Source organism: Panicum virgatum, chromosome 2K, assembly GCF_016808335.1.
Source record: "Panicum virgatum strain AP13 chromosome 2K, P.virgatum_v5, whole genome shotgun sequence".
Lineage (NCBI taxonomy): Eukaryota > Viridiplantae > Streptophyta > Magnoliopsida > Poales > Poaceae > Panicum > Panicum virgatum.
Window position 1 is genome coordinate 49,962,599 of NC_053137.1, and position 14,464 is coordinate 49,977,062.

Here is a 14,464-nt window from a genome sequence, read left to right on the forward strand (position 1 = left end):
GTTTGGGTTCGCCATTGCTGACGTGGTGGAGACGTGGCTGCTGGGCTGCTGGCTAGACCGCTCGCAGAAATGTTACCAGCCCCCTTCACTGACATGTGGAGCCCAAGTTGCCCTCGCCACACGAAACCTGTCAGGTCTCCCGGTCCAGGCGCCCTCCTCCCCCGCCCTGAAGCTTTCCCCTTCCGGAAGCTTCGCACGGCTGTCTTCCTCCTCCTCGTCCCACTCGCCGCTGCCGCCGCGCGCCCCCTTCTAGAACCATCCAGAGGCGAGCCGGAGCAGCGCGAGGTCGGCGGGGGCATGGCGACGCAGACGGGGGTCGCGGCCTCCAAGGTCCTCATCCTCGTCGGCGCAGGTCCCCGTCTCATCACCGCCGTCGGCCGTCGCCCCCATCAAAATTTCTCTCCGATTGGCTACGATCGGTTGCTGTTTCGACCACTGATGTTGTGAATTGGTGCCTGTGCAGGGATGACGGGCTCTATCCTGCTGCGGAATGGACGCTTGTCTGATGTATTGGGGGAACTCCAGGTCGGTAGAATATTCCCCCATTTTTATGTTCAAATTTTATTAGATACGTTGTCACGCGGTTCCGCCTATGCCTCTGCCTTGTTTATTGTCTTCGCATTACTGAACTTTTGTTAGCCGAATCGTTAATGACTTCGCCATGGGTAGTAGAAGCATTAATTTTGTCCGTATGTGATTAGAAGCGTGTTGTAAATTGCATCGACGACTTTAGTTGTAGTGACTCCTCATACGCATCATACTGATTTTGATGATATGCTCTCTGCAACTTCGCCTGCAAATGTTTATTTAAGCGCATCTTATGTGTTTAGGAGATTATGAAGGGTGTAAATCAAGGAGCTGCTTCGGGCCCCTATGACATTGCCCTTATTCAAGCTCAGGTATGCTTTTCTACATATGAATATATCTTACTGTCAGCATCTGCATGGGGGTTACTCTTTCTTGCTTCTATTTTGATAGCATTATTTATCTTAACTTCAAATGCTGTTGATTAAATTAGATTCGGAATTTAGCCCAAGAAGTACGGGATTTGACATTATCAAGGCCTATTACCATACTGAATGGCAAATCTGACTCAGGTGGTTCGTACCTGCTTCACTGTCTCTTCATTCTGTTTCCTTTATTCACTCGTTTGTGCAAATAGCCATTTCATGTCAATCTTTAGTTTCAATTCATATAGTTCCTCTTATGAATGTTCACAGAAGTTTAAATAAATAGTTACTTGTATACACTTCTAAATATCTATAAGACTATATCTATAATGAGATCATCCACATAGTAGTTCTCTGCTAAAAAAAATCATGAAAGCCTGTTCAGGGCTGAAATTAGCAATTATTTATTCATGAAGCCAAAATACCTACAAGCTGGCAGTTTCATACATGTAAATTCTTAGCTTATAGAAGTTTACTATAAATGGGTAAATGCTATTGGTATATTCGGCCCTTGTATTATTTTCTTAGCTATTTGTGTATTCCTTTTGCAGGCGGTTTATCATCCTACGTACTACCAGCTGCTGCAATTGGAGCAATGGGTTATTGCTATATGTGGTGGAAGGTAAGATGCAAAATTTATGCCCTTGATTAGTTGATTATGAATTTTCTTTACTCTCTCCTCTTTTTATCCACAAGTTGTTTGTGTCCTTTAAATTTCATGGTAACCTTTTTATTGAGTTAGTAACTGAATAAAAAAAGCAACAATTGTTCCCTGTATATTGCTTATTTTAGCTATTTGCTTTGTTTTATAGTCAGTGGATGCTAAAGAATTTGCTATTTGTGTTCTAAATAAGAAATTAATGCAACATTTCTTACAGATGGTACCACATATAGTTCCACCAGGGTTTTCCGTGAATGCAGCTGTAAAAGTAAATAAAATAACTGCTACTCATCCATGTAGAGATCATGGATGAATTCTCTATCTTAATTCTATAATAATGTCATCCTGATTGGCGATGGAATATCCAATCCAAGTTTCATCTATTCGAGTTGAGGGACACTTCCTGGTTCTACTAATAACGTCTCCCTAATTCACTAGGATTTAGAGGCAAGACAACTAGACATTTCAAATCCTAATGACGGCCCAGGTCAAGAATTTTCCATTGAATAGGATGTGTAAACCAAACGTCAAGAGAAAGGTTGCCATCAGAATAATCTTTTTATTTTCACTATTCTGGTTTGTATTTCTTACATGATAACCTCATGCAGGGATTGTCTCTCTCAGATGTCATGTTTGTCACAAAACGCAACATGGCTAATGCTGTTCAGAGCATGTCAAAGCAGTTGGAGCAAGTTTCATCAGCACTAGCTGTATGCTTTATTCCCAACTCCATTTCATGTTTACTTCAGCACTTGTTATCTCTGCTGATCTTTAAGTGCAATTTATTTCAGGCAACAAAAAGACATCTAACTCAACGGCTTGAGAATTTGGATGGAAAAATGGATGAACAAGTAGAGGTCTCCAAAGCCATTAGGAATGAGGTTGGTTCAGTTGAACAATGCTATTCCTGATTCATGAGTATTATTATTATGATATTTGCTTGATACTCACATGGTCCTCCTAAAAGGCTGTCCTTTGGTGTGCCTGAGCATCAATGTTCATTTCTTTTGATACTATGCCTGCATCTGATCGGCACTTCTTAAATCCATGTACAGCCGATTATTAAAAAAACATTTACAGTCCAGTGTAAAATGAATTTACGTAAGTAGTTTGATGCTTACTAATGGTTATTGCTGCATAACTGCTTCAATTTCTCTTATTCGTCTAGATAAGTATACAAGGATTTTCTTTGATAGCTGCTCCAAAAATAAGTATAAAAACCGGAGCCTTTACCAGCCAGAGAGTAGCATTTGAGATAAATGTTAAGAGATAAGAGTGATCATGAGCACTAGCAAATTTATATTTTAAACTCTGTGATTAGTTGGCCTGTGCCTTTTTCATAAACCAGTATATATATAATATACTAATATGTTCATTGCTTGCTTAATTTTGTACTCTTAGAACACCTGAGACATTTTTTGTTCTTCCTAATATATGCAGAAGCTTTTCAACCATTTGCTTAGTGTAACGTAGATACCATGTACGGGTAGCTGTAAAGCTATAAAATCTATTTAGTATCCTTGTTTCAATACATTCATGTAGTTTTGTTCTATATGTAAAGGTCAATGATGTTAAAGATGACCTGTCTCAAATTGGATTTGACATTGAAGCGATTCAACAAATGGTTGCTGGATTGGTGAGTTTGATCATTCTCTTAAACTTTTTCATGAAGTGCTGTCGAAATTAATATCTTAACCTTTATATTTCGTAATATCAGGAAGGAAAGATCGAGTTACTTGAGAACAAACAGGTATCTTAATTTACTTGTTAGTATTAGTGACCCATGTCATCCTCTAATTCTTCTTACCTTAACCTCCTGTGTTTATTGAACAGGATGTGGCTAATACTGGTATATGGTACCTCTGCCAAGTAGCAGGTGGTATAAAAGATGGAATAAACGCCAAGTTTTTTCAGGTGGGCAGATTATTTGGCTAGACAGTGCATGATAAAATAGTTTTGTTTGTTCGTTCATGTAAACATAAAATGTAAAGAGCATGTCTTTGTTCATGTGTTATTCACTTATTTGTTGATATTTTGTTCTTATGATCCATATATGTTTTTCATTCCACAGGAAGCCACTGAAAAGCTCAAGCTTTCACATCCAACCCAACCTGAAATCAAGCCTGTGAAGGTACATGCCCCTTTTTTCATTTCGTTGTCCTCCTTCAGGTATTATGACTTTATTGATGCCGAATTTCCTATTTGATGGTGTGCATATATTTAGGGACTTGAATTGTTTTCGGAGAGCACCAAGGAAACCAAAGTAGCTGACACCAGGCCAATCATGTTCACTAGCGATGCGGAGAATGAAAAGCCCACGAAAAGTGCTGCTGTGAAGGGCGCTGCAGTGCACAGGTCTATCAGGTTCTCATTTCGGAAGGAAGGCCTTGCTTTGTGATCAAATCCTCTCCGCTTGAGATGTACATTGCCTTCCCGATCGCTTTGCCTGATATTCAGAAGACATAGAAGGGTGTGAGGTATTTGGTCTGATTTGAGAATACCACAGATTCCACTCCTCCATCATTTTTTTTCCTTGGATTTGATTCATTTATGGTTTGATTTGATGCTTTGTGTGATTTTGTACACGAGGGATGGTAAAGAATAAATAAAGCACAGCCATGTGGGGGGTCAAGTTTCGGAGAAATTACTAGCACACATCAGGGACTGACGCCCGCCTCCTCATCAACTCTTTTTGTTTCTCTGACGTGCCATTTTTTCCTGGACTTCTAATTAGCCAACTAAGAAGGCTGACACGTGTTCAATTGTTCATCCAAAAGAAAAATGACGCTCATGTCCGGAAGAAAATTAGGACGCCATATGGTAGTGTCGCATGCTCGCGGTGGCAGCATCCACGCATGTCATGTGTTCAGCAGCTCAACTAGCTCAGGGTCCATACCCAATTACCCACACTAGAAATACTCTATCTTCTATGCACCCTGGAAACGGAGGCTTCAGGGTGCTCCTGGGAGGGCTTCCTTCCATTCACGGGGCGACACGTACCTTGACTGCCCAGATGCTCGGACCGCTACGCCCGACGCGGGCCCCGGTGTCGGTGTCCCGACCCAGGGGCCTGGATCCCAACCAGTAAATGCTGCGTGTTTCCTCGTCCCAGATGATGGTGCAAGAGGCAATCACAATAACGCACGGTTTTATCCTGGTTCCGGCCGCGGGGCCGTACGTCCAGCAAAGGGGGTGTGCGAGGGCACTGTATTATCTTGCACCCGGGGTGCTTGCAGTAGGGGATACAAGCGGGGCGAGAGTGGGAGGAAAGCCCCCAAGTCTCTGCTAGAAGTGGAGTTAGTTGAGATGAGTACTCAATCGTACTGAAAGTTCTGAAAGGGGAAGTTCAGGGAGCCTGCTTCCACCCTTTGATTGGAGAGAGTTTTTTTAGCCTCCTGAAAGGGGAGCCCATCCTCTCCTTTTATAGTTGTAAGGAGAGGCGGTGTACATGAGTGTAGGGGCGCGGAAGTCGTCGTTCTCCCTTGAATCGCGGGGTACAGTGGTTGAACACTGTAGAAAGTGTACTGTGGGAAGGCGGCGCGTGTCGCTGTCGTCCTGGATTTTTGTCCTTGGTCCCGTGGAGATGGCGGCGGCCGTCCTGCAGTGTACCAGTGGTAGTAATGGCGTGGGACGGTCCCGGACCCCCTGGCCGGAGTGCGGGCGTGCACATTAGAAGGTCCGGGAGCACGTGGAAGTCCCGGACCCCACGAGGGGGAGGTCCGGGGTCGCGCCCGTGCGTGCTGAGTGCCCCTCTCGGCAGGACACGTGACATCGTCGGACCCCTTCCCCAGCGGGAGATGGGTCCGGCGATGGATGTCGGCAGAACAGTAACGGGGGCGGCGCCAACTTGCCTTGTGCCGCATTGAATGCCCACAGTACTGCTACAGCGACTGGGGTGGCAGAGCGGTGACCGGGGTCGGTGGACGGGACGCCGGTCACATCCACTGCGGGAGTGGCAGTCTGACGCCGCCTGCCCTTTGAGCCGTGGTGGAGTGGCTGGCTTTTAATGCCTTCGTACGGCGGTCGGTTGGGCGGCGGGGCCATTTGTCTCTTGTGCCGAGAGATGGCCTCGAGCGAGGCGGAGATTGGCCACCCGCTCGAGGGCAGGTCCGCTGTCCTCGAGCGAGGCGGAGATTGGCCACCCGCTCGAGGGCAGGTCCGCTGTCCTCGAGCGAGGCGGAGATTGGCCACCCGCTCGAGGGCAGGTCCGCTGTCCTCGAGCGAGGCGGAGATTGGCCACCCGCTCGAGGGCAGGTCCGCTGCCCTCGAGCGAGGCGGAAATGCGATTGCGCGGTCGAGGGTCCCGAGGGGAGCCCTCGAGCGAGGCGGAGATGAGTGACCCGCCTGAGGGTAGATCCGCTACCCTCGAGCGGGGCGGAGTTTGTTCGGTGGGCCTGAGAGGGGCCCTCGAGCGAGGCGGAGATTGGTCACCTGCCCGAGGGGGATGTGGCTGGGCCATATGCTGGACTTCTTTGAGTCCTTTCCTTTCCTCTGAGGGAGAAATAGGCCATGGGCCTTCGTGGGCCCAATTGCCTTAACATATGTTTGTGTTTTTGAAAGTGGTTTTAGTACCCCAATTAGGGTGTCCCTAATTGCTACACCCGACACCCGGCTTCCTTCCATTCACGGGGCGACACGTACCCTGCTGCCCAGATGCTAGGACCGCCGATGGGGAGGGACGCCCGACGCGGGCCCCGGTTTCTCCAGCACCGCCTTCCTCGGTCCCTGCACTCTGTCCTCTCGCCGAGGGTGCGCTGCGCGGTTTGCGTGTGGGCCTACTTGGTGGCGCACCGCCTCCGAGTCGCCTGGCCCTCCCCGGGGTGCACTGCCTCTGCCTCCGCGGGACGCAGCCCGTTCCCCCTCTCCCTCTTTTGCGGTTTCCTGTTCCTCCTGTTGCGGCGGCCTAGGGTTTGGGAGGGTTTGGGGGTGACGGGATCTCGCCGCCGTCGCAGGAGAGGGCGACGGTGGGCGGCCCGAACGACGACGGCGTCCTCCCGCCGCGCTCCTGCTGAGGCGCACCTCTTTCCCCGCATTGCCCCCTGTTCTTTTCGCCCCTTTGGTAAGCTCCTGATCCGATTTGCTGTTCGGGTTCTCTCGCGCCTCCTGCTGATTCTCGCCTTTGTGATTCGTGTCTCCCTTGAGGTTCTTGCCCTGTTCGCCGGTGCCCGCTGCCTTCTTCTGCTCTCGTGGGCTGCAGTGCTGCTGCTGCCGCTGGTGGGTTTCAGATCCATTTTATTGTTACCATTTTCTCCAATTTCCTGCTGATTCTTGCCTGTTCGTCTAATGTTTGTGCTCGTGATGCGCAGGTTTTCTCTACCTACTCTGCTTTTGGGTCACATTGCCGGTGATTGCCTCCTGCTGCAGTTGGTCAGGTATGAGGTTTACGGATTCTTTACCTTTGTGACCTGCACCTTTCCTTTTGTGTGTGTGCTGCCATGCGTATGTGTGGCCAGTGTTGCTGCCGCTGTGATGTTGTTCATACTTCAATTTGGCCTGCGTTCAGCCCTTCCGTCCGTTATGGTTTGTGCTATGTGTATACTACAGTATGTTCAGGCGGCCTTTGCCAGTCATTTGCGAGGAGTTTATTAGCCCTGATAGGCAGATGCTTGGGTGGTCCTGCTCACCCCTTTGCCGCCTTCTTAGAAGTTTAGTCGATTCTGTACATTGGTGCTCGCGTGTCCCTGACGGGAGATGTTTTTTTTCGTGTAGTTCTTTAGATGGATGTTCCTGGTCCTTCTCGCCGTCGTTCCAGGGAGACTGCCTCTTTGGTCGGTAGAAATGTACGCCCTAGATGTCCTCTACCAGATTTGGTTCAGTCACGGCACCGACGGCGTGAGGAGGCCGCTGCAGCCACCTTAGCTGCTCGTGCCGCTGCGCCGCGTCGGCCTGGGGAGGCCCGCAACTGGTTTACCTGTTTGTGCCGGCCATGTTTGTGCTAGAAATGTCCGCCCGAAGCTGCCTCTGCCCAGGGCGTCTTCTTCACGCCCGCTCCTGTTGTTTCAGTCCCGGGCTATGACTCTCCCGGCCCACGGCGGTATGCAGTTCTCAGTGAGTTGCCCTAAAAAATCCCTGCGTTTACCTTATTCATGAGCCTCTCAGCATCTGATTAAGACGGCACTCATACTTAGGAGACCACTTCTGTCCCCGTGTGCCTGTGAGCTGTGAGCACTGCTCAGCAGAATAGGGCCCGAAGAATGGCCAGGAATAAGAACAGGTCCCTAATGAGGAAAGGTTGTCTTAACTTGGCCCATGCCCTTCTCCATCTCCTGTTGTGTTTTGTGGACTGAAATTTTCAAGCTGTTCTCTTGGAAAATGCAGGGCATTTCCCTTGTGAGGAATTTACTAAGCCTATAGTTGGGTTCCCAAGAGAATTTGATGCATTGTTGAAAGGTGCAGTGCCCTTTTTACCTATGGTCTGCACCATCTGCGGCCACTGGTCCATGTTCCTGCATCTTAGCCTCTTACCTTTTTCCTGTAGAAACCTACTCCGGTTCTTACTACGGCGGCCCAGATTACATGTGCGAGCACTGTAACGCTGGTTTTTGGTACCAGGAACGTGTGGTTAGTCTCAGCTCTTATGCGCAGAAACGGATTGTGTACCATTCATGCTGCCGTGGTGGGCACATTGCGCTTCGAAAGAATAGGCCATTCCCTCCTCCATTGTGTGATCTGATAAGGTTCAATGGAGGGCCTGCATCCAAGAGTTTCATGAAGCTCATAAGGCAGTACAATTCTATGTTTGCCTTTACCTCCTTAGGAGTAGACATTGACAGGTCAATAAACACTGGTCGAGGTCCCTATATATTCCGAATCAACGGAGTGGTTCATCATCGTATTGGCTCTCTAATTCCAGAAGAGGGTAATAGACCCCAATATGCGCAGCTGTATATCTATGACACCGAAAATGAGGTGCAGAATAGGCTTGCTATCCACTCTTCTGATCCAGCCGGCGATTCTACGGCAGATGCCCGCATTGTTGAGTCTTTGATTGCCATGTTTGATCAATACAATCACCAATGATTATTTCTATGATATCATGCAAGAAAAAAATCACCAAACTGCTCCAAGACCGCCATGTTCAGAAAGAGTGCTACAGTAGGATCATACATGGCATGGCTGCTGTCTGTGATGAATTCAGTGACCTTCTGCCACTTAAAAAGGTTGAGGATGGTCAGGACATCTCAGAATTCACCGAGACTGAATTCATTTTCAATGGCAGCAAAACAAATCCATCTCGTGTTGATCAACTTGCCTTGGCTCTCCTGAACATCCTTCGTGATGTGATCATTTGTGAGACCAAGCACAGCACCACTGCATTTTGTGAGTCATTTACCTTATCCAAAACCAATTCTCTGCAGCCTTATGCTCTACCTCCACACTCACCTAATCAGCACTCAAATAACTTCTGATTGCAGGAGGAGGTGCGCCGTTCCAGCCATTGTATATACCCACGTACTACTACTACTTCTGCCTTGCCAGCACAAAGACAGGAGCTGCCTAAAGACCTGCTGATGGGTTCTTTTGCGTGCTCTGTCACTTAGCATGGCTAACTATGGTATAGCTCTTCCTTTTGCGAGTTGCCTTTACAGACAGCACCAGCACAACAACTGTGCCGACATTCTTTTGCGTCGTCCACCGTCTGACACCAATTACAGCAGTCATCCAAAATATGCTTTGGAGGACAGCTTTGTGCCAACTTCAGGCACAAAGGGCTAGAAACCAGCATCTGAATCATGAGTACGATAGTTCAGTCAAAGATCTCACTCAATTTCTTAATACAAGATAGGCCTGAGCAAGGAACTGGTGATCTCTCAAAGCTGGTTTCAACTTTGTGCGTGTTTAGTTTACCGAAATTAGTATGGCACCTGCCCTTCATAGTGTCTCTTTTGTAGTAACACATACCTCATCAACGCAGCTGCGCCTGTTGGATGTGCCTAAAACTTCTAGCACATGTTATTGCCATTGTCCAAACTGGTCTTGATTCATATATGCAGGACTATTTAGTTTCAATTATAGTGCCTGTCTGCTGTGTTGCTTATGCCAAGTACTGTGATTACAGCATGTGTGCGTATACTAGGTTTCATGTGTTTTTGCTAGAGTTGCCCTGTTCAGCGAGTTCCCTACCCTGCGTCTAAATGTTTTTATCACTTAAATAGATGGAGTCATAAACCAAAGCATACTATGGATACCAACAAGTGATATACAAACTCAGATAAACATACATTCCAGCCACATTAAACCTGATGCCCATTGTCACTCATACAAAACATTGCTACACTTCAGATGAAGACACATTCCAAACACATGGGGTCGCCTAACATTTTGGCCCATACAAAACATTGCTACGCATACTGTTAGACCAAACAAGCAACTACACGACATCAGTGCCCCGGCAAGCACAGGAAATGACTCAAGTTTCATCCATGAGCTCGGAGGACAATTCTTCCACTGCAGCTGTGGCCATCCAAACACTCTCCTCTGCCCAGACAGCAGCTCCATGAGCGAGTATCCCGATGGACTTCCTGGACGAACCACCAACGACATCCAGAGTAATATGTTCCAGCGTCTTCTGGAGTATCTCCACATGATTGATTGTTTGAGCCCAACCAGACTTGAGCAGCATGTTGTGCCTGAGCAGTTTTTCGTTCTTCTTTTGCAGGTCCTCTACATCACTGAAATTTGAGTTAGTGATCACAACACCAAAATCACGGCTTGCTGCCTGGATCAGTGCACTCGCCGCGGCCTCTTCTGCTCCATCCTTCGTCGTTGAAGCACAGCCCGTTGCCTCCAGAAGAGTAAACTCATCAAACTCAACGGGTAGAGGAACAATCACAAAACCCGTTGCCACGTAGAGACCATCAGCGCTTTCAAATGAGTAGAAAGGAATGGAACCCTCTAAAGCCTTGACCACATCAGCCAAAACAGTACGGCAAGAAACATGTGCCGCAACAATTCCTCCTACAGGGATACAAAATCGCGTCACTTGCCAAGCAAACACACACACAGATGCTACCACTTCACCTTCAGATTACACAAACAAAGACTCACTGTGCTCACCAGTGCCTGAAGCCATCGCCTCTTTGGTGAAGCCGGCGGTGCCTCTTCACAGCCACTTCCGCTGCCTCCACACGCACAAACAATGTCGCCTGAGCCCGACCTCCATTAAAATACAGAACTGTCCTTGCCTCCAACGAAACTTGCCATGGAAACCGACATCCTGGAACCGCCTCTGTCTCATCATGCCAGCAAATCGACCTGCTCGAGCATTAGGCAGCAGCAGCAGCAAACACAGCGTGTGCCATGAGGTGGTCCACAAACATAGAAGCGGCCCAGCCCAAATGGCAACGTTAGAGCTCATGACAATGTTGCAATCCGAAAAAACAAAGTCTCAGCCCACTAACACGCCATACAAACGGGCGCAGCGTAGCGCGCTACTGACCTAGTACTCTGAAAACGGCAAGGTCTCCAAACCTCGCGCACATCTGAAGGGCCCTGCTAGTTTATGGGCGACCCGGCCCGTCCCATACGGTCAATTTTCCGACCGGCCTTTTCTTTCCTTTTCTAATATTTTTTTGTTGTTTTCTGATAATTTTTTTTAAGAAATTCTTTTAAGAAAATTTTGTAAAGAATGGAAAAAAGTTGATGAGAAAAAAATGGAAGACAAAGTTTTGAGAAATTTGAAGAAAAAAATTTTGCATCCAAAAATCGAAAAAGATCGGGTAAAAATGTTTTTGTAAAAAAAATTTACATCAAAAAAAGAAAAAATAGAATGGAAAAAAATTTGCATCCAAAATGAAAAAAAATCGAGTAAAAAAGTTTTTATAAAAAAATTAATCAAAAAAAAGAGAAAAAGAAAGAAAAAAACTACTCGCCGCCGCCGCAACTGGGTCACCGTGCTGCCTCCCCTCCACCGGCCCTACTGCGCCGCGCCTCCCCTCCCCACCGCCGGCGCCTCTCAGGGGAGGTGTAACGACCCGGCCCGGGATAATGGCTAAGATCTACTCTACACGTTGAGTAGAACACACCTGCTAATTAATTCTCTTGCGCTTTCGTCCTCGCTTCGCGCAAAAGGATTGATCCGGAATTAATACGCTTCCCGGGACCGGCTATTTAAGCTGGTATGTCTCTCCATCGGATTTCAGTATGGAACTAAACTGAGAATACTGTGCCGAGATACAGTACCCCCGCGGTGCTACGGTAGCACACTGCTACAGTAACCGCGGATTCGGTCCGGCCCAACATGGCCTGTGGGCTGATATGTTACGGGAGGTTGCCGCACCGCTGCGGCTCCCCTCTCGCAGCTCCACCGGGCTGCCTCGCCCGCGCTGTCGACGCCGGCCGGGGAGGTCGCCGCCGCGAGGGAGCACGGAGAGGAAGGGGAAAAAGAGAGAGGAGAAGGGAAGCAGAGGGGAGGAGGAAAAAAAAAGAATAGAGGAGTGGACTTCTCCTAGGGAGTGGACTTCAGTCGCCTGTAGACTCAGCATTGGGACACCTGAAACAGGTTATGGCCTTTCCACGAGGCTAATTACTGGTTGCAGACCCGCAGGCGGGAAGTCAATGTGTGGCGCGATGCAAGCCGCAGATTTTTGAAAGGTCGCCTACCATCTGACACACAACACCAGGAGATGGAATACTAAAACAATTGCCTGGCCGACTGGGCGAAGCAACGGAGCAGCTGATGCATGCAGACTTTTGCGAACATATATGTTGCGTACACACTGCAAGGTTTGGAAAACTTTGCTTGAAACCATCCAGAGATTTACTAGCGCCTCACGCGAGTAGCTAGCGTCAAAGCTTGCGTCCCCTTGCGTGACTCCCGGACACCGACTCCGATTCTCGTGGCACGGCATGGCATGCATCTTGGTGCCACCGCCACCAAAGTCAAAACCAGCAGCTCAAGGCGTCTGACCGCAGCCATCGGATTAATAGGTAAGGAATAGCTATCTAATCTAGCTAGACATCTTAAACAAACCAAAACCAAGCAGAAGATTAACTCCAGCAGTACGACACTGGTGTCAATTATCAGACCCTTCCCCCGTGAGATTAGCAACGCCGCTAGTTGCTCCTCCGTAATAACGACCCACCTGGCCGTGGACCGTCAAGCAAGTGTAAGCGGGCTGAATACTGAGATGGACATATAAGAGGAGAGAGGAAAATCGGGTTGCATGATTAGGTCAATATCAGAGGAAGTTTCGTGGACATAGTTATCTAGACTGAGAACTAGGTAATCGTGACAGATGAGTTTCATGGTGATGAAACTCTCCTCACATCTCATGAAACTCCAGCTTTCTCTTTTCCTTGCCATGTCAGAAAAAGTGATGGTATTTAATGTCATGAAACCCTTCATGAAATTCCCATTGAGACTGGCCTTACAGTCAGATCTCGGCATAAAAATTAGGGTAAAGTCCGATTTACAATCCTGAACTTTCACGATCGTCCGATTTTCAACCCGGAACTCCTAAACTAGACATCCTGCACCCTCGAACTAATGAAATCGTACAAATTACCCCCTTAAACCGAATCCACCCCGGTTTTCAGCCACGTCACCCGTCCACGTAGCGCCACTGGCCACATCAGCTACCCTCACCTCTATCTTTCTCTCACAGACAGGTGGGCCACACCTCTCCTCTCTCCCTCGCCGCGCTCTCTCCCTCCTCGGCGCCCTCTCTCCCTCCCATGGCGGAGAGAGGGCGGGCGCGGTGCCGGCGAGCGCAAGTGGAGCGCCGGCCGCGGGAGGGGGGAGCTGGCGGCGGCACCCCCCGCATCTGCCCTACCGGCGCAGGGCCATGGCGGACGGCTCCCCGGCGGTCCTCCTCCCTCCTCCCCTCCGCGGCATTCCTCCCTTCATGGCGGCTTCGCGCGGCTGCTGCTGCGGCGGACCCTCCCCTGCTCCGGGCGGCGGGAAGGACCTCCAACTCTGGAGCGAGTCCGTGCCGCTCCCCTGCTCCAGCGGAGGAGCTCCAGCTCGGGCCTCGGGGCCGGCCGCTCCGGAGCTCCAGCTCGGGCCGTGCCATGGCAGGGGCGGAGGCAGAGCGCATCGCGGCGGGGCCGGGGCGGAGCGCGGCGGGGCAAGGGCAGAGCGGTGCGCGCGGTGCAGCGTCGCACTCCTCCGCCAGCGCTACGCGGCGGCCAGATCCGGCGGCCTCGACCTCTGTCCTCATCCGCGCGGCGGTGGAGCAGGAGTAGGGGAAGGCGGCGACGGAGGCTCGGCGCGGCGGGCAGGTCAGCATCTCCTTGCGGCGGCAGCTCCTCGCGTCCGGCGTGGAGCTCGATTCTAGCGAGCAGGAGGCTCGGCTGACGGCCTCCTCGTACCTCTGCTCTGCTCTGCTTGGCGGGCGGACGAGCCGGCTGGGCGGAGAATGGGGAGGGAGAGAGGGTGCCGAGGAGGGAGAGAGGGTGGCAAGGGAGAGAGGAGAGGTGTGGCCCACCCGTCTGTAATAGAAAGAGAGAGAAGAGGGTAGCTGACATGGCCACTAGCGCCATGTGGACGGGTGACGTGGCTGAAAATCGGAGTGGATTCGGTTTAAGTGGGTAATTTGCACGGTTTCGTTAGTTCGAGTGTGCAGGATGTCTGGTTTAGGAGTTCCGGGTTGTAAATCGGACTTTACCCTAAAAATTATGAAATTTTATGAAAGAGATAAGTGGATCATGTATTAATGGTAAAAGCTAACTGTATCAGCATGCTGAAAAATAAGTTACAAAGATTCTTACAGGCACAAGACAACTATATTATCAACCTTGCTTTTCCCCGGTGCCGCCGGGGTGCCTCGCGCGTGCGGCAGTGTTTTCTTGGCCGTGTTTGGTTTTTTTCGTGGAAATACTATAGCACGCTTTGACCACTAATTTAGAGTAT

The 14,464-nt window shown here is 49.4% G+C and overlaps 1 protein-coding gene across 2 annotated transcripts; it reads left to right on the forward strand.

Annotated features, from left to right (window-relative positions):
- The first annotated feature begins 40 nt into the window (after nt 1–40).
- On the forward strand, nt 41–4,271 carry LOC120682763. 2 transcript variants are annotated; one of them, XM_039964784.1, is made up of 12 exons: nt 41–352; nt 464–525; nt 831–899; nt 1,019–1,097; nt 1,502–1,572; nt 2,220–2,321; nt 2,403–2,492; nt 3,173–3,247; nt 3,329–3,361; nt 3,445–3,525; nt 3,683–3,742; nt 3,836–4,255. In XM_039964784.1, exons 1-12 carry the CDS (start codon nt 70–72, stop codon nt 4,007–4,009), a joined length of 1,179 nt encoding a protein of 392 aa, XP_039820718.1. In that variant the 5' UTR covers nt 41–69; the 3' UTR covers nt 4,010–4,255. The 2 variants fall into 2 exon arrangements, with proteins under 2 accessions (XP_039820718.1, XP_039820711.1); XM_039964777.1 differs by having other exon boundaries at nt 83–352; nt 1,019–1,100; nt 3,836–4,271.
- The last annotated feature ends 10,193 nt before the right edge of the window (nt 4,272–14,464 follow it).

Excerpts from the sequence above, each read along its gene's own strand:
- LOC120682763 (XM_039964784.1), top strand. The coding sequence starts at position 70 with ATGTTACCAGCCCCCTTCACTGACATGTGGAGCCCAAGTTGCCCTCGC. Across the intron at positions 1,098-1,501 it reads GAATGGCAAATCTGACTCAG|GCGGTTTATCATCCTACGTA; the intron begins GTGGTTCGTACC and ends TTCCTTTTGCAG. Across the intron at positions 2,493-3,172 it reads CCAAAGCCATTAGGAATGAG|GTCAATGATGTTAAAGATGA; the intron begins GTTGGTTCAGTT and ends CTATATGTAAAG.